The sequence below is a fragment of the Zonotrichia albicollis genome, chromosome 4 (genome assembly GCF_047830755.1).
Source record: "Zonotrichia albicollis isolate bZonAlb1 chromosome 4, bZonAlb1.hap1, whole genome shotgun sequence".
Taxonomy (NCBI): Eukaryota; Metazoa; Chordata; class Aves; order Passeriformes; family Passerellidae; genus Zonotrichia; species Zonotrichia albicollis.
In genome coordinates this window covers 57,130,348-57,155,126 of record NC_133822.1, presented here as the reverse complement: position 1 = coordinate 57,155,126, position 24,779 = coordinate 57,130,348, and the positions used below count along the sequence as shown (strand labels likewise).

General features: G+C 35.6%; 1 protein-coding gene across 3 annotated transcripts in view; it reads left to right on the top strand.

Annotated features, from left to right (window-relative positions):
- The window catches only part of IMMP2L (inner mitochondrial membrane peptidase subunit 2), a 419,753-nt gene that overhangs the window by 299,186 nt on the left and 95,788 nt on the right, over positions 1 to 24,779 (top strand). For all 3 annotated transcript variants that reach the window (XM_074539894.1, XM_074539896.1, XM_026790365.2), the window contains exon 5: positions 23,991 to 24,093. In XM_074539894.1, coding sequence (XP_074395995.1) covers positions 23,991 to 24,093 — 103 coding nt within the window. The remainder of the gene's footprint in view (positions 1 to 23,990; positions 24,094 to 24,779) is intronic.

Genomic DNA, 24,779 nt, shown 5'->3' with positions numbered 1-24,779 from the left:
TCCACAGGGTTATGAAATAAGAAGTAGAAATTCTCTGGTGGGGTGTGTTGGTGGGGATGGGAGCCCTGGAAAATGCTGAGGCATCTGGCTTTAAGTAATTGCTGTCCAGAAAAATGCTATTTTTTTATCAGGTATTACACTTGTTGAATTTGTTGTGTTACAAATAACATACATGTGTTATTTGTTGTGTTACATAAGGCACTAGTACAGAAAAGACAAGTAATCCTCTTCCTATGTCCTTTTCAGACAAATTTAATGAGATGGTTATGACTGAACTGTGTAAACCAGAGATTATAAGGACAGCTCTCCTCCCACAAGTTCAATTTTTAGTACTACATTTTACTTTATTATTTTGTGAGTTTTTACATGTACATACATACATACATATATGCATACATATATATTCCTCAGAAAATATTATCTTCCTAGGATAAAACCACCATGAAGATGATGTATTGAATTCAAAAAATGGTTAACCAAAACTTTTTTTTTTGATACTGTTTTCTGTAGGAAATCTTTCTCAGTGGGATTTTCAGAAAAATTTTCTTTAACTCTCTCAATTTACTATAAGTCTTCTCTCAACTCCTCTTTAGAGGAAAAGCAATTACCTTCCTTTCCTTCCTCCTTTCCCCATCTTTTGGTAACAATCTGCACAGAAAATAATACCTAATTTAGGCCTTCTTGATCGATTACTTTAGTATGTAAAAATATTGCTGCTCGAGATCCACTGTCAATTATCTGTGGTGAGTTTTCTTGAAATGCTACAATTACATTTGTACAGGGGAAAAAATCACATAAACATCAGTATTTTTTAACAAATTTTCCTCTAAAAAACCTAGATTGGTTTGGCTTTATGAATGCATCTCTCATGGTTGACTGGCTTAATATTCATTGTGTCAGCTGCAATTTGAAGGTTATTAAGCCTGACCTAGATTTCATTGCTGTATAGGTTAATCTACTCCATTATCTTTTTGTGTATTTATGTGTTTTAGCTCACACCAATTTCTACTTTCAAGTTAGTGATTTGGAAATTCTAAGACCAGCACAGTCATGATAAGAAAGACAATTATTCTTTCTAAAATTTAATTTCATACCTTTTTGTCCTTTGTGTTGTATCCTACTCGAAAACAGGTATCCAAGGATAAACAGGGTAAAAATAGTGATGTAACATATCCTGGCATCATGCTTCACTAGTTTGCTACAGAAGCAGTCACCAGAGGAAGTCAGATCTTTATCTTTCATCCCACCCCATGCAGAGAAGACAAACTGAGATGAAAAGGGTAAATAAAGAGAGTTAATAGACCAAAAATTGAGATAACAGTCAGGTGACAGGAGGACGTTGTTGAAAATGCATCTCTTCCCACTCAGATTGTAAACAATCCTTTTTTCTGGAGGAAACACATCCTGCCTTCTGTTTTGAAGCTTTATTCTAAATAAAATTGAAGATTCTTATCTTAAAGTCTTTATGAACAAGACTGGTATTTATTTTCTTTCATTGAAAATTTAGATTTTAATAATTAAAAAAAATGCTTTCACATTTAATTTTTTGGTGTTTTGAGTAATTTTCAACTGAAAAGCACTGCCTGTGTAGCCCTAGAGTCTGAACTATACTATATTTATCAAAAAAACTGACTTTGTGCATGATTATACTGGGATTTATGTATGGGCTAATTCTCCCTTTATTCAAGAGATGACCCTTCTGCTAAAATCCATCCACTGAGGCTCAGTTCCATGTTCACATCTAATTTTCAATCATGCAGGACTTCTTCCTCTTTGTATCTAGTAGATTTTAAATGATAAAAAAGTGCCAGAACATTTTTATTCTGAAATATTCAGTTCTGCTCACCACATCCTTTGAAAGAATTAAGTAACAGATGTGTTGTCTCAAACCTTTATTTAGTTAATTTATTTAACTTTGTAACTTTTTCAGGGTGCACTTTTTATTGAAGTACATTTTTCATCTCTTCTTTTGGAAATTGTAGCCATAAAATGCAAATGAAGCTGGAAGAATGGGCTAGTCAGTTCTCTGGCAAAGAAGATCAAGTATATTTTAACAAATGTTTGTCTGTCTTATTCATTTAAATCTTGCAGAAAGTTATTCTACAACCTCCACAGAAATACAATTCTAGTGCTTTGCTATCTATGTAGCCAGAATATTTTTCATAGTAATTCATAATAGTAAATTATGTTAGTGTAAATTAAGCAATTATTTTCTTTTGTGTCCAAAGTTATTGAAAAAATTTATCATTGTTCCTTCTAAAGAATTTCATACAGCACTATAGTTTATATGAGCTGTTTCTTGCACTTAGTCTAATTTTTCCAGGAGTGAGAAAATATAAAGGCTTTCTATTTTTCCTGACAGATCTTATTTTTCACAGAATAACCCTACTTCTTCAGATGGGAATTTGAAGAGAAGGCAGGTGCATAGGGACATTTTTCCATGATATCATCCCAGCTTTGAACAGCGTCTTAACTGGGGCTGAAGATATCTTTGAATAAACTTTCACTGGACTCTTCCTCCATGGGTCTGATCATGTTTCAAACCTTTCAAAATCTGCATCATCTAAAACTTTGGGTGTGCTGTGTCACATCTTTGTCAGTGACATGGACAGTGGCACCCAGTGCACCTGAGCAGGTTTGCTGGTGACACCAAGCTGTGCTGTGCTCAGCACGGGGCAGGGAAGGGCTGACACCCAGAGGGACCCGCACAGGATTGTGGGGGGTCTGTGCACACCTCATCAAGCTCCACAAGGCCAAGTGCAAAGTCCTGCAGCTCAGACATAGTGATCCAATTAACACTATTCAAGATGACACGCGTCACAGTTTTTTACAATAACAAAAGGGCAGTTTCTGGGATTTTTTTTTTCTGACGTTCTTTACTATAAATTACAACAGATTTGGCTGCTAATAGACATTAAGCTAACCTTTGTTCAAACCTGGCAATAATTTTCCCAATTATACCTTTACTGTGTGGTAACAATTAGATCAGAGCCCATCCCTGTGTGCATAAAATTAGGACGTGGCTTTATTTAAGTTTTCCCAGAAGCATTGTTTTACCTGCACTGAGATCTACATCTTTTTTAGACTATCCCTTCTTTGCTGTAACCTGGATTGTCTCCATTAGATTTCACTTTTTATTAAGTTGTGGCACTCTTGCTGGGCCTCAGCAACTGATAGAAGATCAAATTAATTGTCCCTCTCCTTCATGTTTTATATAAAACACATCTCTTAATACATCTCTATATTACATCTCTCATGTGTACTTGTCTTTCTTTTTCATAAACATTCTCTTATATTTTGTTTTTGATTAGGTGTAATGCTGAAATCTTTACTCCAAAAATGATTGCAGAAATGTTGTTCAGTTCCTTACTATTTAACATTCTTGCATATGATCAGAGTCTATCATATATAGCACATTCCCTCTTTATTCTGGTTTGTGATCCTAGCCCATCATTAAAATTCTTTTACTTAAGTGTTTGATCATGAATTTTTTTTGTGAATGGTGAGGCTAAGAAAGTATTGAGATCATCAGCCTTCTGTCTGCCCTGTGAACAAAAAATCATAGCTGGCTTACTGTGCAGTGTAAAAACAATGACTTGAATAACTGGAGTACACTTTTTACTGTGTTACTGTCATAGCTATGGATTCAGGACTTAGAATTTCTTGTTCCAATTGCCTTTTCCACTGAGTGTTTCATCTAAAAATCACTAGTCTACCTCCTACTTTTGATATGTAAAATTATATTGCATAAAATAGATTGCTAAGATAGATGCAATGAATGATAATGCATCTGAATGTGTTTCCTTTGATAGTAATGAATTTAAAATAGATTTATAACTTTTAAATTTAGCTAAGTGGAATCCCAATTAATGGGTTTTATACAGTATCTAACAATGGGACTCAAATCTTGATTGCTGCTTTTAGCGTCTTGGAAAAGAAGAATCACAGTGGAATCAAATTATTTTGAGTGTGATGACCCTTCTTCTAAGGTGTTACCTAAAATGATATTTGCAATAATTAAAGGGATTTTTTTGAGAATATTTACATAAATGCTTAAAAAAATATAAGGCTATGATCTTTATCAAACACTTAGCAATGGAAAAAGATTCTGTTGGTGTTTGATCTACTGGTTAGCAATTGATGCTGCTACTAATACAATGAACAAAATGAAGGAAATAACACTGGAAAAATGCTGAAAAAATTTAAAAAATATTTATTAGAGATTTTGATTAAATAAAATGCACATCAAACACCATGGTGCAATGAAAATGAATCTGTTAATATATATTTTGTATATTCCTAGTATATAACATTCACATTTTAGTGAGTTGTAACCAAAATATGAATTGTGATAATGTTTAAGGAAGAGTCAGACATGTGCTGAAAATATATGTATATATAGGTGCAATGTGACAAGACGAGTTGGGCTGTAATAGATTAAATTGTATCAGCAGAGACATTCATCTGCAGCCAGACTTCACCACTTATCTACCAGTTTCCAAGACTAGATATAAATTCTGAGGAGGTCATTATTTTGAAAAATCTTGAATGCAGACAGATACTACCAGTGCACTTTCTCATAGCAAACTGCAGAAAACAGTAGTCTGAATACGTGCAGAATTTCTAAGGGTTGTATAAACAATATTACACAATTAAACATTGACTTTCTAATTGGGAAAAATATTTCTTATTCCAAAAAACTTATACTAACATGTATTTTTTTTAAAGGCTTTACTATGGCCTTCAACCCATTGGTTCATATACTGGTTTAGGAACCCAGATCTTCCTGCTGTAGAACACAACATCCCTTGCAATAAAGGCAAGAGAAGATGAGATCTAACTTAATATTCAGCTGGGCCTGTGCTAAAGCTGTGTGTGACCACTTTATTGAGTGTACAATTGAAAACTACAGACACTGAGGTTTTAAAATACCCACATGACATATGTTAAATAATGTAGTCTTGTCAGCTTTTTTTTGAACCATTGATGTTTTCCCCTGCTCTCTTCAAGCAACTTTAATGGTAGTGATTTATGTATAAAAGGGGTGGATATTTGAAGCTGGAGAGATTTTTATTGTCAGGAGCAGCAAAGTTTAAAAAGAGTTGGCTTCCATTATGGATTGTATAGCCAGGTTCAGTTTTAGTATTTCAGTATTTCTAATCTATGTTTTGTTTTTTTAAAGACTTTGTGCATTGTAAACATTATGGAAGAATAAAATCAATTTCATGTATAAAGTTATCTCTTTGAAACCACTTTAGTTTACTTTTATTTCTGTACTGTATACATTTCACTAAATTGATCCAAAACCATAAAAATATATCACTTCTGCAAGATGGTACTCAATTGTTTGTTGAAGGCTTCACCAAAAAGTTTAGCATCCAAGGTAAACTGAGGTGTTTTGCTGTGTGTTTTGCAGGCACACTAGTATTCTAGTAAGAAGTTTACTGAAATACTATCTCTTAAGAATGTCAGATAAGTCTGAGGGAGTAAGAGTTTTATCATTCACATTTATCCATTTATTTAACCCCATCACTCATCTTCCTCCTTTTAAAAGATATATAAATACCAAGTAAATGGAAAAGAAACCTGACATTTGGAGATTGACATAGTCTTCAGCTTTCAAAGATGATGAATAGCTGGAGCTTCTGCCTGTGGAGTGAGCAGAGTTCAGTTTTCTAAGAGTCAGTCAAAGGAATTTACAAAATAAATACTTTTATTAATTCATGGTAAAAGTCACTGTTTTTAAATACTGTGTACCAAAATCTGAAACCTCTGTCTTATTACTTACTATGTAGGGAACTTTCTGTTAGCTGGGGACTGAGCCAGCCAAGGAATACATGGTTCCCGTGCAGAAATACACACACACACACACACACACACACACACACACACATTTGTAGGGCTAGATAACTTCTGAGCTGAGTGGGCCTTCAGGAAGCTACAGTGCATCTCCATTTGTACAGCTCTAACAGATAACTGGAAGATGACTAAGCCCCTTAAAATGCTCAGGTACAGAAATGCCATGTCAGAGTTTGTAAATGGCAGAGTAAAGCAGAGAGGCCCATAAATTTTGATGTCAAAATATTGCCATAAATGCTTCCTCTTTGGACACTGTTTCCTCTAGATAGGCCCAGCTGTCCCAGCATATCTGAATTTACGATTAGGGCTGTAATAAATGTCTGACTTCATTTTTAAAAAGAGCAGACAAGAGGTCATTGACAGAAACCACACCAGTTAGTTCCTGAGACATAAGAACTGTTCTGATTATATTACACTTGGATTTATACTGTTAAGCTGAATGATGAGAAAATTGCCAAAGAAATCATATAAAGCATTTAAATCTGACATGGAACAGAAGACTTGCTTGTTTCCTTGATTTCTTGCTTTGTGACTTTGTCTTGCTTTCTTGTTTTGTCTTGCTTTCTTGCATTCATGCTTTTTCTGTTTCTCTCTCTCTCTCTCTCTCTCTCTCTCGCCCTCTCCTTTTTTGTTCTGCATAAGTGAAACCAGAATCATATCTTCAGGGCATATTCCTAAGCAAATGCATTTGGAGCAGAGGTCTGGAATGAATTTATGCCCCCCTACTGAAGTTGACAGTAGAGCTGCTTACTGTAAAAAGGGCAAAAATTCAAAATTCAAGAGGGAGGGCAGTCTACCTCTTATGAGAATGTAGTGCATTGAAGTGGGGAAAGAGAAAATTTATTACTAAACAGTACATGAAAGCAGCATTATATCCGAGAACATATGTGCAAAACTCACGAAATTTAATATTATTGTTCCCATAGCAACAATAACTGTGCCACATTGCGTACTTCTAAGGTGTAATTTCTACAAAAGCATATCATATAATAAAAAAGTATTTGATATGCAATGTATGAGAAGAAGGAACTGTATGGTCTATAAAATTGAGTTTCTTTATGTTGGTGTATTTAAATCATTAGGTATTTTTTCAATAGATTGAGTAATTGCTATCTTGTTTAATTTTTATGGTGCATGACCATTAGTGCCATGAAGATAAGACAATGATCTGAGCATTGTTTTAGACTTCGTGCTTATTCTGATTTTGGTAGCTGATAAGACATTTGACTGAGTACATACCATGGCAGTAGCTTTGTTGGGGAGAAAAAAATATCCAAAAATATTTTCTGGTCTATAGGTGAGATTTAAGTTTTAAAACTTGGGAGAAATTTGAACCAGTGACCTCATGGCAGGGGGATTGGAGCTAGATGATCTTTAAAGTTCCTTCCAACTCAATTCATTATATGATTTTTAAATTAGAAAGTTCTCTATTCTGAGATATCTTGCTTTTCAAGGAAGGTATATTATTTACAAGATTCAAGCCCTGTGAGGTAATAGCACCACGGTTCACAGGAATGCCCCTGTTGGGACTCCCACCTGTAAAAGCAGTATATCAGAAAATAGCTTGCCTGTTTGCTTGCTGTCTTATAAGGAGTGGTGGTAAATAGTTCCCAAGTACTCCCTGGTTGTTATGAAAGAAATTATTTTCTTATTATTTTGATTCCACATTTTTGGAAAGATAAAGTAATGTTTAGTATTCATTCCATATGTTGTATTTTCTGAATAGAGACTGGAGTCTTTTATATGATTCATCTTTCAAACATGCAGCAGTCAAACTCTCACATTCTCTCAGACTGAGCACTGAGTTTCATAATTGCCATAAATGCTTTAAATTGAAATATGAGACTGAAGTGATTCAATACATTAAGAAAACTTGGTGTTATGGAAACCTACAGAAAACTGAGAATTGTAATTGTACCTCTTGTATCAGCTGTATCAAATGAATACAAATGATCTGTACATCAGAACATTATGTACTTGTCTATTCTTATTACTGACCGGTCTATAAAATATCCTGTCTCTTACAATTAAGCTAGAGATAGGTTTCACTCTAAAGTATTTCATTTTCTTTTGTTTCTGCTGTCTATCTTCCTCAGCTTTTGTGCATTCTTTTTTTTTTTGGTGTGATATAGTAGTGGTAATAAATGCTAATGCTAATGTTATGGAGGCAGGAAAGGCTCCATTACTGGTCATTATTGCTTTAATTTACCCATTCCAGATGTTTAATAGTGTTTTCATGATTTTTTCAGTGTGTTCAAAAGTTGCTACCTATGTTTTTGTATTTGAAGTCTATTTATGGTATATGTATTATTCACACATATATATTGTTTCCTAATTTTCTCTAACCACAGCATTATCAAGTAAGTCTGGAGTTGTAGTTTCCTGCATAGAAAAAAAAAAGTATTAATTTGATTTATATCTTCAGCCTGAAAAATCTGTTACTTTCACCAATTAAATGCCTTATCACCTACTTTTTACTGGATTGGTGCTTGTATTAATGTGCTCTCAGAGGATATTTTTTATCACAAAGATTGTCATTCTTGAGAAGCAAGTATGGACCACAGCAGAGCTGTGTTGACAGAGGAATTTGCAGATAAAGGATATGCTTTAATGTGCTTTTCACAAAGCTACACTTTGTAACCCAATTTATGAAATGGCTGCATCTCAGACGTGTGGAGGAATCTTGCTGGCTGTTGTGAGTAAATGAGATCCTATGAAAAGAGTAGAGATCACAGAATCACAGAGTTAACTAGGCAGGAAAGACATTTGCGATCATCAAGTCCAACCTATGACCTTACACCACTTTATCAACTAAACCATGGCATTAAGTGCCACATCCAATCTTTCTTTAAACACTTGAAGGGACAGTGGCTCCACCACCCCCCTGGGAAGCTTAAGAGCTTCCAGCTCTACAGAAGGGCTGCATCACAGTGAAACAGCACTGAAGGTTTTGTGGTGTGTTCAATCGGAAAGGACACCAAGAATGTATTGGACAGACCAAACAGCCCTTGCTAGGTGCATCTGTCAGTTGCTGCTTGGGTTCTTAGGGTTGTTTCTGGTTCTTAGGGTTGTTGAGAAAAGTTGTGGAACTGGTCTAATCTATATCAGCCTTTCCCTTGAGGAAGCATAAGGGGACGGGTAAGTGTATAAAAGACAGTATAAAGGCCTGTAGAAATATAAGAAGAAAAAGAACAGCAAAAAAAAAAAAAAAAAAAAAAACTACAAAAGTCTGAAATAGAAGTTACTTTTTTGACTACTGTGAATCTAGTCTTTTTTATTTTCAGGTTGCCTCATAGCTGTCTTTAAGCTGTTATTGATATAACTGGGAAGTTGCTTAGTGCTGGCAGTGTGCAAGACTGTGTTAGAAATCCTGCTTTCTTCTTCCTTCTCAGTGTCTCTGCTGGTAGGTAGTTTTGATACTGCTAATACTTTTTTTTTAGTGCAGCAAGCTCTGTAGTATTTCCACAGGCAGATTTTTAGATTTGAGGGTTATTTCAGATCTACCAGCTGTTTTGCTTGTTGTTGCTTTCTACTGACTTTCCATACCGAGGTACTTGTTGTAACTCATCAGTTTAGAAGCTGAAAAATGAACTGGTTGTGCCCTGGAGAAAAGCACATATTGTGCTTGTATGTCTTAGGATTTTGCCAATAGGACATAACAAAGTATGATTGTCCCTCTTCTAAACTAGATGTTAACTAATTCATTGAATGAGAAGAGCTGGGAATTGCCTGGCAATGACTCTTTCTTTCCTATGCAACATTTCCGTACTTGCTGTCTCTCAAGGCCTGGTGAAATATAATAGAGCTCTAAAGGCATCGTCTCAAGAAATTCATGTGTGAGTTTTTTGCTTTGAATCAAATGTTTGAAGGGTCTTTTGAGCTGTCACATGTCTGTCAGATTATTCCTCTTTCTGTTGTAAAGATTCTCTGCTATGACAGAGAGAACGACTTGCTGAGGATTATGCAGTACCGCTTCCTTGCATAGCTGGGCATGAGGAATTAATTACAATCTTAAAGCTCAGCAGAAGTGACAGATTATGACTGATGGGGAATTGTGCTGGAGCAGCTCATCTGAAAGAAAGGCAGGGAAAGTTGGCTCCCTTGGCTCCCCTTGCACAGTTGGGAAGTATGTGTGTTTTAAAGCATGGCAAATGCCGTAGGAGTCACTTCAGCCCAGCTCTACATTCCAGTGAAATATGCAGACCTCTGATTGCTTCTCTGCTATATGCCAGTACTTTATCCTTCACACAGACGCACTCCCAGTGGCCACAATGCATCTCTCTCTCTGGCCACTGAAGGGGTAAGCAAGGTCCAACATCTGAGCTAGCAGCTCTTGCTGCTGGTAGTTGTGACTGACTTAGCACATGTGGCACCAAAACCATGTTATTTTATTCCTACCTTTTTTTCTGTCATGATGTACTTTATCCCTGTGGGGAAAACCCTTGCAAATCCACTCATCTATGGACTTGAAGGAAGAAGCTGGCAGAAACATGCTAATATCAGTAATTTTGCTTTTCTCTTTGTGGCCCATTGCCCCTGGTTCAGAAAAAAATTGTTATTTTTTTCTAGTGCTGAAGAACAAACATGAGGAATGTGAGGAGATGCGACCGGGTTGTGAATGCCTAAGTTATTAGAACAATGCACACAAATTATTTTCTCTTAATATACTAGAGTACCTACAATTGCTGGGAAGAAATCGACAAAAATTGCAGTTAAAACCAATCCTTACAAATAAAGCCACACAAGTGGTCAAATAACGAAAATAGGGTCCCGTCTGTCACTTAAGAAATCTGAGTTTTGGTAAACAGCCTTGCACAAACCTATTATTCTTCATTACAAATTATTCTAATAAATGTGGATAGTCATGCTAAATCTTCTCTGTCTTTTACTGGCTTCTCTATATGGGTAGTAAAGTCTTGTATGAGGGAGTTATATATAGCTATGCTCTGTTGTTTCAAGAACAAATGATAAGTGTGTGACGAGCTTTGTTGTGGTTAGGACAACATTGCAAAGTTCTGTGAAAACATGCAAACAATTTCTGCTGGTTTGAGCCACCTGCTTTGAAAACTGATTTAATAGTCTGAATTGAAGTTTTAATCTTTAAGTAGTTTAATTCTATAAGGCATTAGACTGAAGTCTTATTCTTGATTCTTTTGCTTTTCATGATACCTGCAAAATTTCAGCTTTAAAATGTATACCGACAAAAGGCAATGACAATTTTCAGAGTAATATTCAAGTAGTGATACATTTCATGTTTATAATTTTTTCTTCTTTCTCACACCTCAGGATCAGCTTTTGGCTGAATTACTGAGTCTTACACTCTGCTAAAACAGGTGGAGCCTCATATTCGTTATTTCAAAATACATTTAGCAACATATACTTTGTTGTGTTTTGGTCCTAAATTTATAATTTTTTTCTGCCCATCATTGGTAGCAATATTTTTGACTTTTATTGCTATTTTTCTTCTTTTCTGTTGTTTATAAATAAGAATTTGGAGTTGGTGTCTGTCTCAGACTATTTTGACTAGGAGGCTTCCTATCATGGTACTCTCACTTATTTAGCACCATCTGATCATGCTGATAACACTTTTCTTTCTAGAAATACCAGCATGCTGGGATTTTCTGTTGCTATACAAAAATATCTATTTTTTCCCAGTCTCATGATGTAAGACTGTAAAGCAAAGTCAGAAATGCTTCCTTTGTAGCACTTTGTGTCTTAAAAGAAATACAAAAATTCCCTTCTTGACAAGTATTTCTTAGCACTGCAAGGCTCAGTAGACTGTTCAGCATACTTGTTCCTGCTAATGCAAGGGAATGACAAGGAAGTTATTGTTATGGCCAGATGCAGAATTAGATTTTCTCTTGATATTTAAAATGATCAAAGAATAATTCTGAGGACTTTTTCAGGAATTACTGTCGAATGAGCATTTTCTTGGTTCAGTAACATTAAATGGGAAAATGTATTTGAGAAGGAGAATGTGAGAAATACAGCAATTTAGTGAAATATCAATTGACTAAGTGATGTGAGGTTATTGAATGCAGTGGAAGTATTAATGAGGGCAGTGCCCTTTTCTTTTGCAGGTAATTCAGATTGTCTTTTTGATGATCTTTGGTTTGAAAAGTTTACTGCTTTTGCCGGCTTTTCATTTTTACAAAACAATATGAAATTTCATTGGTTTGAGAAAAAAGAAAACTGGTATTAACATCTTCTCTTAAGAGCAAAGATCACCTATATAAATCTTTTTAGGCTCCAGGAAGCATTTCTTTACTATTTCCCAGCACTGGGCTGCATGCAACTGGGCTCTTCCAGAAAAAATGTTTATACATGAGCTCATGTGGCAAACAGAAGGCTGCTCTGAAAAGTATTAGACTTTTCCTAAATTAAGGGTTTCTCTTTATTAGATTTCTGCTGATCTAAATGTGTAATTCCAAAGCTGAATAACTAAGAAAATATTCAAAATGTAGAACAGCCTTAACAGTGTAGGAGTGCAATACCCCTAAATGATGCAGTCAGTTCTTGCTTCTTGAGATATGATTTTAAAGATGGGCATAGAAAGAGGTTAAAAACAACAAAAACAATGCTTGTGGACCAGCTGAACTATTAATCAAATCACACAGTACAGAAGCAGAGGCATTTTACGTGGGAGATTGGTCTATAAAAGACAGAAGAAAGACTTTGTGCAGCAGATAGTTAACTTCTAGAATTTGTTGCCTCAGGATGCTTTAAAGGCAGACAATATAACAGATCAGTAAGCAGATAATGAAACAAATGGACAACCATGTACAATCGAACATCTGTGATAGATTAAATCTAGATGTTCATGGAGATTAGTCAAGCTAATATGTTTTACCTGGGCACTGTCTGCTTTTCCAGTTGTCTGGAGACAGACTGTTGGCCTATATGGACTGCTGCTCAGACACAGAAATAAGGCATTTCTTGTAATCTTCATAAAAGATTAATGATGAGTAATGATTTTTGGATATACCACTACAACACTATCTTATACACCAAGAAAAAATAGCATCTATGATGCTATTAGATTTGCATCTAATTAGATTATCATCTAATAACCCAAAAAAAAATTTTTTTGCTGCTTACTTCGAATTGCAATTGTTTATTTCCATAATTTGAAAGTTCAGTCTGAAAGACCACCACCAGTTCAAAGGTAGGTATCTGCAGTTTGCTACATATATATCTTCATATGTTGTAGGAGAAGACATATGAAACCTATTACTTTTTAGGATTTTTTATCGAATTGAAATATTTTTGAGTTTTTAAACTCATAATCATAACTTATACCATAAAAATAGTAATTCACTTATCCATACATGGTTAATATTTTTATTACTTACTTGTAAGCTTCTCAATTATTTTTTTGATAGTAGCCTTCTTTAAAACGGAAAGTACACTTCTAAAGGAAAAGTAATAAAAGACATTTTTAAATATTATTCCCTAACAACCATAAATAGAAGACGTGAAGTTTCAGGTTTCCATTGTAAAAAGAATAACAACTCTCCCCTTCCATAAATAAAAAAAAAAAAAAAATCAAAGCAAACAAACAAAAACCACCTTGAAAATGCTTAGGGTTCCTCATTTTGCATAGGCTACCTAAAGCAGATTAGAAAATTTTAATACCTATGGTTTGTTGTAGGCAATAAAGTAAGTATAGCAATTAGCTCCTTTATGAGAGATGTGTGGCTGGGGAATTATTTCTAACCATTGGACCTAGGCAGAGGTATTGCCAGACTCTTGTAGCAGTCACAGGTCTCCAAGAGTTTAGCCCAGTAAGCTGTAACAGTGATGAGGGGCCAAGGCTGCTGTGACCATCTCTGTCACCACTTTTTGAAAATAAGAGCATTATTCCTCATTCAGAATTTCCCTAGGAGAGGAACAGGCCAACAGTGTTTTCCAAGGTGATAGATGCTGTAATTTCCCGCTCTGGAATACAAAGAATTTTAAAACTTTTTGTTTCCTTCTCTGCTCCTGTGCGCCTCTTCCTCCTCTCACAGAACCTGTTTGTTGGAGGACTGGCCTGGCCAGCAAAGACTGAGTAAATACACAGAGTAGGTAACCGAAGGCCAGCCTGCAACTTCTCCCACAGAAGCTTGTGATAGTTTCTGTCACAAAAGTAATGGCAGGGGAACAGCTAAGGGAGAGGATTTGGGTGAGTAGAAAAAGTGAGTTCAAAGAGGAAGAATTTTGTAGAGAGAGAGCTGTGTTTAATAATTGCAGATTCTGCAGGCCAGAGTTTTGCTGCTGAGTCAAATTTTAAAATCCACAACTTAAAATCTGGAAAAAAGTTTGATCATGTCTTTTCTTAGGCTGGCAAAGGCAGTACTGAGAGGATCATTTCTATATGTGTTGCAGAAAGAGAGAAAATAGAAGCCATTACATATCAGGCGAAGTTTTCATCTTAGTAGTATCACACATTTGAAATTCACTTCAAAACCATTGTCTTTGACTCCTTAAAATGTGCCTAAAACTAAAACGTTCTCAGTTAGCTCAATATTAATAAAAAGAGGGTGTAGGAATTAATATTTTTGATTGCAATACCTCTTTGGGCTGTATGTGTCCTCCCATCATTACAGGTATAATTTCCAATCTGACAATGATGTCAGGGTTTGGTAATTCACTTAGATTACCTAGAATAGCTAGTAAGTTTTTACCTTGGTAAAATGATGAAGCTAATGATAATGAATCTAACAAATTATTCCCATCTAATATATGATTTAATATGATACTGTTAATATCTGCTAATGATATTAGCAAAACCCTGTCATGTTAATTATCAATATAATCTAACAGAGAAATGTGAGAAGGTAATGAAATTATACACTTATGTGGTTAATGGTTAATGGGATTTTTATCAAAAGAACCAAAGTGAATAATTTTCATAATCTTAACTTGAAAGGGCATAGTATCAGAATCACAGATTCACGAGTGAAAGATTTGCAGAGAAAAATGAGATATTTTATGTTTTCTTTCTCCTGAATCAATAAGCTGGTTAGCCATCTAGATGAAAGTTATGCAACTAAGAAGGATTGCTCTGTTTTTCAACACAAAATTACTGTTTTGTATTTCTTGCAAATTTTATCCTGAAAATAATTATAGTTCTTCTGATTAAGAGAATATGGTGAGCAAAAGAATGAAGTAGTTTCAGTATTCCAAATGTCAGTGACAGATTTGTGTAAAAGTGTGCAGTAATTTCTGTTGCCACACATCTAGTATATGCAGTTATCTTTACATAGTATCCACTGTTGAATAAATTGAGAAGTACATATTGATTTTAAATATAGAATTTTCTAATGCTCATTTTAAATAATAGTGCTCTCAATATTGTTGGAGATAGTAATGTAAGTTATAAATGGACCTTGTAAAGAATATGGTCCTTAAACAGATTTTCCACAGTGCCACCTTTGCAGTATTTTGCTTTAGATTTAATCAATCTGGGAAAAAAGCCCAAACAAAACAAAACCCAAAACCAACAACCAACCAACAACAGCCCTCCCCCACCAAGAAAAGAAAAACCAAACAGAACACCCCAAACCCAACCCTGATTCTGGAATTACCTTTATTACTTCAAAAACAGGTTTGCAGAGGTCATCCATAGCTTCATCAAAATTCAGCAAAATTGTATTTTCCTGAACAAGGAGATCTGCTGTGGAAAGAATCATAAAATAAGAATGTTGCTAGAGATAGAACAGATGAAAAGGAAAAGAAAGGAGCACACAATATAAAGGGTATAGTGTGGAAGGCCCAAGTACAAAACTATTCACGGATGTTGCAGGAGAAATGATAAAGTCGTCTCTGTGAGGGAAGCCACTCTTGGTTGATCTTTCTTAGCAGTGGGAGCAAATTAGTTCTGCTTTGCTGGGACAAACAATATTAAATGCTTCATGCCTCCTGACTAGGTAAGCAAAACTCTCAGGAACAGAGGGAAATTCCTGTGCTGCTGAGTGTTATGTGCATGGGGATGTGCAGTGGCCTTTTACAGTTCCTGAAGGGAGGTAGTATGAATACAGAAAAACAATGTGAGGCTGGAAATGGGAATCATAAAAAGTGACTGCAAATGAATGAAAAGAAATTTTACCCAATGAGAAATTATTTCCTTAAAATCCAGATCCCCTGGCATTGCTGGTAAGTACAACCTCTAGAACTCTACAGTTCACAAGACATAGAAAAGAGCTTCTGTCAGCTGTAGTTTTTTGAATCAGCCTACAGAATGCTTGCCAGCACCAGGGTAACAGACCTTTGTGATGCAAACATCTACATATTGGTAAAAGTATTAAGAGGGGAAAAACCTAGGCCCTAGATATATACTGTATCTTTAAAGCACAGGAAAATAAATTCTAGAAATGCTATCAACTCATATCATTATCCAAGATGAAATTAAATTACAGCTTTGGGAAACATTATTTGTGAATGGCAGAAATCATGAAAATCTTCTCCAGAAAGAGATATAGAAAGGTAAAGAGCATTGAGATAAAGAATTTATTTTATCATGTGTATTGGTCATACAGAACAGCAGCAGCTCCATAGCTGCTTCCTCATTAAAAAGCAGGAGTATTTTGAGGGTATTTTGAAAATTCAGGAAAGAAGGGGGAAAGAAACAACAGGAAAATTAATTGCATTGACATATGCCTTGAATATAAACTGGAGCAATTATCTGGGAAATTATGTGATATTAAGGGAGTTAAGAGACATAAATATCTCCTTCTAAGTCTTTGGTATATTTTGGTCAAACATACCTGGATTCAGAAGTATGATTAGTATCCTTTCTGGTAAATTGATCTATGAAAGATACTTTTGCTCATAGCAATGATGTCATAAATTTTGTGAATCTCACAATCAATGATCTCATATCTTTTCACTCTTATAATTGTTTCTAGTCTTTTTCTTGTTACATTGCCCTCTCATACAAATGAGGTGTTAACAAGGCTTGAAATGAGTCTAATCTCCCTAGCAGATGAACTGGCTCATTCTTTGTCCTTTCAATCATATTATCATTTTAGATAAATATGCACAAATCCAGTAATTTTCCTGAATATCATGTGTTTTAAAAGTTGTTAACTGCATTATGCTGATGCTGGTGAAGCAAGTAATGGGTAAATCACCATTTTTTTAAGAATGACATGCTTTGTGAGAAATTATCTAATTAATGAAGCAGAACTACAACATCTCCTGTACTTTCCATATCAGATTTCTACTTATTTGTAGCCCTGTTGAGATACAGGAACCTGCACTGGTGCACTTTAGTAGGAACACTGTAGCTGGGAAAAAAGAGATAGCATTTGTAGTTCAGCTTGCTTTGTGTAAAGGGGGTGTTTTTTAATCATAATTCTGTTCCAAATGAGGAAACCAGTAAATTAGTGTTCATTTTTCCTGAGACTTCAAAATATTTGATGGCAAAAAGTACAACAGTTTATATAACCAAAAAATTACCCAATTGTAGGCAGAGGGAGTCTCTGCCTCCATAATGGCTATTCCTAATATCACTGAGTGGGATTATTTTGTTTCAGATTGTGTCATCTCTGTCATTTACATGTCTTCCTTTGTGTGTTCCCTTCTCAATATAGCAGGTCTGGCAATGCTTATGAAGGAATACTTGAAGCATTAAGAATCCTCCAGCACTTTCCAGGTTCTGAGTTTGGATGCATTTTTTATAGTCAGGCCTGTCAATAGCTGGTGGATCTGTAGGTTATATGGAAAACATTTCAGCTCTGAGGCAAAAATTAATAGCTGCACACAGCAGAAGAATATTCCCTAATCTATTTGCTTACTCTCATGCATAGTCTGTAGGTGTCCTTCACAAAAAAAAAAAAAAGTTGTTTCATAAATATAACACTGCCTTTATGTATGTGTAAGGGAAGAGTTAAAGTAGGAAGGCGCAGATGGCTGTATGTGTGTGTTGGAAGTGAAAAAGGAGATTTCTTAGGAGCTGGAAGGTGTTTAGTGTCATGTGTAAGATTGCCTGCAGTGATACTAATATAACTTACATGTTATATTGCAGTAAGGTTCATGTTTTGGGACCTGGGTGTCACTTGAAATTGAATATCTTAGCATTTGTTCATTCTGTGGATTTGATTAAGATGGATGTATGTGGAAAAAGTTCCACATTATGGTGTGTTGAACCTGGCTGAATGCCAGGTGCCCACCAAAGCTGCTTATCACTCTCCTCCTCAGACATGAGAGAAAAAATGGAACAAAAGTCCTGGGGGTGGGGATAAGGGCAAGCAGAGATCACTCACCAGTTACCATCTTGGGCAAAATGGACTCAGCATACACTAATTTCCAGGGAAATTATGCATTTTATTACCAAGCAAACCAGCGTAGGATGATGAGAAATAAACCCAAATCTTTAAAATGCCTTCTTCCATCATTCCCTTCTTCCTTGACTCAACTTTCCATTTTTTCTCCCTCTTCCCTTGCAGTGGTGGAGGGGAGCATGGAATGGGTGTTGTGATCATTTCATCACATCTATGCTGCTCCTTTCCCCTCAGGGAGAGGATTCCTCACACTCTTCTTCTGCTTGATCTTGGTGTTTCTCTGATGGGACAGTCTCCAACATGAGCTCTTCCAGGGTGACTCCTTCTCACACTTTGCAGTTCATGAACTCCAGCAGGAGTCCTTTAATTCAGTGCAGTCCTTCAGGAGCAGACTGCTCTAGTGTAGGTCCTCTGTGGGGTAACAAGTCCTGCAGGGAAACCTACTCCAGCGTGGACTCTTGTCTGCATGGGCCCACATGACTGCCAGGACCCTGCTCCAGAGTGGGCTTCCCTTGGGGTCACAGTGTCCTTCAAGCATCTGCTTGATCCATTGTGGGGTCCTCCGTGGGCTGCAAGTGGAACTCTGCTCCACCATGGACCTCCATGGGCTGAAGAGGCACAGCCTGACTCATCATGGTCTGCACCAGGATCTGGAAGGGAATTTCTGCTCTGGTATCTGGGCCACCTCCTCCTCCTTCATCACTGACCCTGGTGTGTACACAGCTAAAATATAATATCACTCTCTTGGTGAAATTACCACTGTAGAGCAACTTTTCCCCTTTTACTCCATTATCCCGCAGGCCCTATCACTACTGCAGAGGGGCTTGGCCATAGCCAGCAGTGGGTCCATCTTGGCCAGCATTACCCTTTTTGGACATGGAAGATGCTTGGGACAGCTTCTCACAGAGCCACCCCTGTAGACCTCATGCTACCAAAACCTGGCCATGCAAGCCCAATAAACATGTACAGCAATTCATGTTGCTTGGAGAAAGTTGTTCTTAAGTGTGATAGAGACTACCTATTTTACAAGAGTTTGTATTTTTGTTTCATCTCCTCTGCAACAGGACATTATCTACAGTGTTTGTTCCCTGTTGACATCCAAAGATATGCAGATTGCGGAGACCTTTGGATTTCTCAAGGTCAAATCAAACTGAAGGGAATCATTCCTCATCCAGCTTAATCGAGCCAAGTTGCTTGCTTTGGCACTGCTGCAGCATCCTAAAAAAGCAGATTTTTCTTGCTTGTGGGCAGGTGGTTAGAATACCATATAGAGCTCATTTTTGACTGTCAAGATTGAAATTATTTCTCAGCCAAGGATAGCTATAAGTACATCTGTTAGCTATTAAATTGTGGAGAAAAAAAAAACTTTGCAAAGGTTCAAAATGTACCTCATATGTAAGAAAAAAGTAAATCAGAATTTCAGACCAACTTCTGTAAAAATGTCTAAAAAGATAAATGCAATTCCATTATGTTCTGAACAAGAAAACTGCAGCTCTGGTAGACCCTGTTCTTAAGCCAATGAGACTTCAACTACAGTTTGAGCAACAGCAGCACAGGTGATTATTACTAATGTGTCGAAGACTTCCGTAAAATCTGAAATTATTCTTTTGCTCACACCAGTATGGTTTTTGACATATGTTTGTGTTCTATATATCAAAATCTGGGTAGTTTCATGTCTTTGCCTGTAATATTGCTAAAGCAAACCATTTGAATGGGAAGAATAAGAGGTGTGAAATATTTTTTATTTTTTATTCTAAGATAATAAATTTAAGGAAGTGAAAGACTACTCTTCATTAGTAGAGGCTTTATGAAGTTCAAGAGATTGTTCAATAATTATAACTCATCCTAATGAGCTAGATATGAAATTAACAAATACTAAGCTAATTATTACTTACAGCAATTTTTCTCTTAAGAATTCATCCAGATATCTTCTAAATTTAATTAAAAACTTCATGTGTGAGAGCTAACAGAGGTCATGGTTACAGTCAGTCAGAGAAATGAGTCTAAGGATGTTCTAAGGATGACTAAGAAAGTCTAAGGATGACTAAGAAAGAAAAAGAGAAGTTTGTAATGCTTTCAAAATATATTATTGCGTGCAAATCCTTTGTAGCAAAGACCTCTCACAAGGAATTTATGTAAAATTCCTGATGAGCTAGTAGTGCTTTTAAATTGGTATTTGCCATTAGTTTTGCAGTCATTGTTGAAGAGTGCTATAAGCATTCTAAAGTATTTTTTCACTTTGAATTGTATTTATTTTTCACTGAACTATTGGTCATTACACTTATAAGTGTTATTCGTTCACACAGATCTAAACCCTCAAATGTGATAGCAGTCTGCAAGGCTCTCCTAAGAAAAAGGGTGGAGTCAACACTTTTCAAAATTGCTTGTGTTAGTAAATTGGCCTTGTACGATTGTACAAAGTGATGGACAATAGTTTTATTTCAGAATGCCCAGCTAAAATGTTTAGCTAGTGAAACTAATAAATGGTAGTTTGTGCATTTAGACCAGGAGCCATATTGCCACTGCAACACACACATGTGGTCTTTTCCTTGCAATTTTGGTCAGAGATTAAAATTTCTGCAGAATTCATGGAAGAGAGGGACAATGACTAATTCTGACTATGAATCAATTTGGATTCTCTTCTTAGGAAAGAAAATCAAGTTTGTGGTTTTTTATTTTAAAAATACTAATATAGTCTCTGCAAGAGTAGTTAAAAATAACCTACCATAATGAACCAAACATGACTTTCTAAAGCCTGTAGCCTGGTTTGTTTGCAGCATGACTTGATTGCTCTATTCTGGAGTAACTCAAAAATGAAATTATTTTAAAAATTAAAACCAATATCAAGAAACAGATGGTCCAGCTCACTGTAACATGAGCCTTTGCTGTAGTTTGTTATCAATGCATGTAGTAGAGATCTTGAATAGAAGTTTGTTTTCAAATTCCAGAGTGTTCCACAGGACAGTGTTTGCAATAGGATTTCTAGAAAGAATACAGAGTGCCCAGATAACTGCCCTATGTAAATGCTGCAGTAAGATTTTGAAGTAATTGCTCTAGGAAAATAGATTTTCTTGCCTTTCTTCTGTTCCCTTGTATGAGGGCACTTATTTTTTACAATATATCTTCTTTTTTTAGCCTCCACATGGGCAAAATTTGATGATTTATATAACCAATACGTGAAATGGCAGAATGTTTTACATTTAACTGCTGAGTTTAAGGTATTTACTCATGAAGTATCACTCCTCTCTACTAAAGCAGACAATTAGAACTGCTGATTTTGTTTCTTTTCAATTTCTTTTTTTTCCCCCTATTCCCTTAATATGTTTATTAACATTGTAAATTTTCATTCTATTTCCTCTAAGTAAAAACTACTTGTATACAATAATCCGCTTTTTCAGTATGAGAATTTGTATTTAATTCCTCTTTAGTCACTACAAGAGACTTTATTTTTGCACAATTGTAGAAAAATATTCTGGTTTATGATGCTTATCTCAAGAGAAGAAAATGAATATGTATTTACCATGTTTTAGAAATAATAAAAAGAACCAATTATAGTTAATGCACACTGCAATCTTTCTCTTTTTGCCTTAGGCCTTAAAGAACACACCATACACCTGTGTTAAACCCTTTGATTTTCACAGGATCTCTTTTGCAAGAGACCTATCCATGCAGACCATTTTTTTTCCTCCAATTTTATTTCTAAGTACTTTTTACAAAACTTTTTTTTCCTTCCTCTTAGTGATTTCCCAATCATAATAAAGGAGGAGATTATTTAGGGATAAGAGATTGTGTCAGGTCTGAATTTGAGTCACTGACTGGCCTTTGCCATATTAATTTCCTGACATCAGTAGAATTAACTTTCAAATCCTTTCCCCTTCTGAGTGAAATTTAGTCTTGTGCATGAAGTCTGTAAGGGTACAAAACTTTATCACAATATACTCTTGTGCATTCAGGAGGACGAATGGAAGAGAAAATTAAATATTTTTTTAGCTATTGTTTGCCTTTATCACTGATGGAAGAGACCCATTTAATAATTTTCAGAAGTGTCTAATCAAACAGCTGAATTAATGAACAACTCTCAACCTATACTTTAAACTTTGTAAAAGAAACAATCAATGAGATGAAGGATTATGAAATCTGAAAATGTAAATAACTTTATTGTCCAAACTGCATGCCATATCTCTTAAAAAAAAAAAAGGATTTGCATAGTAATAAATTGCTTTTTTTAGCATAATTGAATTATTATAATGTACTCATTGTATTTAGGAAATCATATATTTACCAACTAGGACAGTTTTGCATTTTTGTTTTGAATGCTTCAGGAATTCAGTCTTGAATAATGTGTAATATGGAACTGTTCTAGAAAAAAAATGAAGCTCAGTCTTTTTCTTTTCTGCAAATAGTCTATTATTTTTTCAGCTTTCAATGAAAGTACATGTAGAATTCCATTAGAATATAGTACTGGAATGGTCATCCTTTTAGCTGCCAAAAAATAGCTGTTTGAAAAAGGATTATTCAGATTTTGTGACTTACAAATAAAGTAATTATTATTCTTATTTGATTAATACAGTCAAAGTTAATAAAATGTACTTTTGAGGATTCCTTATTCATCTAATATTCCATGGCCTCTAGGTTATTGATTAGCTCATCCTTTTAACATACTCACCCTCCCCCCCAGCCAAAACAAGCCTTCCCAAACCCAATATTTTTCATTTTGACTTGTGAATATCCCTGATTAGTGCTGTTGCACAGTTCAGCTCAGTCTCCTGGTGAAGATGCTTTTCTGTCTTCAGTTGAATTTATTTTAGTTTTAGAGTAGCTCCTTCTACCTTCTGCTGCGAGGGCATATCTTCCAGACAGTGAAAAGCAATGAGCAGCTGGAGGCAACAAGCTAGATCAAAAGTCTGTTTCTGTAGATGGACAGATTTGTTTATTCAAAACTAAATAAGAGGTATCACTCTTCATAGTCCCATCTGTAAATACTTTATCCTGGTAATAATTCAGTGTGCATGACAATTGCTGTCTGTGGTTAAAGCACAACAACATCACTGCATGAATGATTGCAGAATAACAGGTCCCATCTGAAAGAAAGCAGAAGTGTGTGGTAGAAGGCAGACTGGCATTGTGAAAATGACAGCTACTTGGGGAACTAAATACAGGAATTTTGCATCCTCTGCACCTCAGCTTTAGTACTAATCTGTAGTTTGTCATTTTGTAATACTGGGACATGCTGCAGCAGTATGATTTTCTGTAGAGGATGGCATCAATGCCATTTTTCTTCATCACTTGGTCTTCTCTTAAAGGTTTATCCTGTTTAGCTTGTGGCAGCTGAACAAATCCTACCCCCAGGACAGAATAATTGCAGGAATCTGAGGCCAGTTCAGATACAACAGTATATTTTTGATGAAGAAAAACAGTCTTAAACTTTTTCATTATGTGACTGCAAGATATGAATGTTAACTGGTATTTATCTGAGATAAAATATTATGGTTCAAAATTTTGTTACTACAGAACTGAAGTGAATAACCTATTATTTATTTTTAACTGAAAAGTCCCTTTCTTGTGTTGTGATTTCTGACAAAACAATGTAGTAAACACTTGATAATGCAACCAGCTCATACAAAAATTTTTATATATTTTGACTTGAGTAACACTCCTGAAATCCAAAGGAATTCAGTGCAGGCAGTTTAAACTAATGGTGAGTTGTATGCAAGGTCAAATGCCATACTCAGAAATATGCGAATTTTTCCTAACAAAACATTGTTGGACTTGGGGGTTTTTGTTTATATTTTGGTTTTTGGGTTTTTGGGGAGATGTTTGTTTCTAAAATCTTTTAAACTAACCATTTTTTCCATTTCTGCTTAGAACCATTGGATACAAAAAGAAGTATGTGAAAGTTCCACACGGTCATATTTGGGTGGAAGGAGATCACCATGGGCACAGCTTTGACAGCAACGCTTTTGGTCCTGTAAGTAAATTCTCTGTATGTCACACTTTGCAACTGAAAAACTATGCATATGAAACACAGTGAGTATGAATTGATTGTGAGTGTAGTTTTGTTGTTTTTGTGAGAATTATTAAACTTTGTAAAATATCTTGGTCAGCCGATACTGAGTTTTTTCTTAGCTACTATAAAAAGAATAAGGACTTCCTTCAATTCCCCACATGGAAGGGGATGTGGTAGAGATTTTAATTTTGGAGGAATATGCTGGAGCTGTAGCCAGAGGGTGAGCCAGCTCCCTGTAGCTGACAGATGCTCCCTGAGGACATTTTGCCAGCTGATACAATTTGGATTGATTCCCTCCTGGGAACTTGGTCCTGCTTTAGTGCCAGTGCTGGGATAAAGAACTGGGGAACTGTAACCATGCTTAATAAGCGTGAACTGGTAAATTGGTCAGTGGACAGTAGTAGAGATATTTAAAACTTTTCCCAAAGTAAATATTAAAATTTTCTTTGCATATTGAAGGAAAAGAAAATGCAATCCATAAAATCTCTTTCTTTATGGGTAAAAGTGTGCATCTTTTTGTCAGCAGGACAGTAAATTCTTTCTCTGAACTCTAGTTTGGGTTTGGTTTTGGCTTTGTTATGCTTTGTATAGATTCTTGTTCTTGTTTTAACTTAATCTAGCATGCAGGAAATAGTTGCATAAACTGT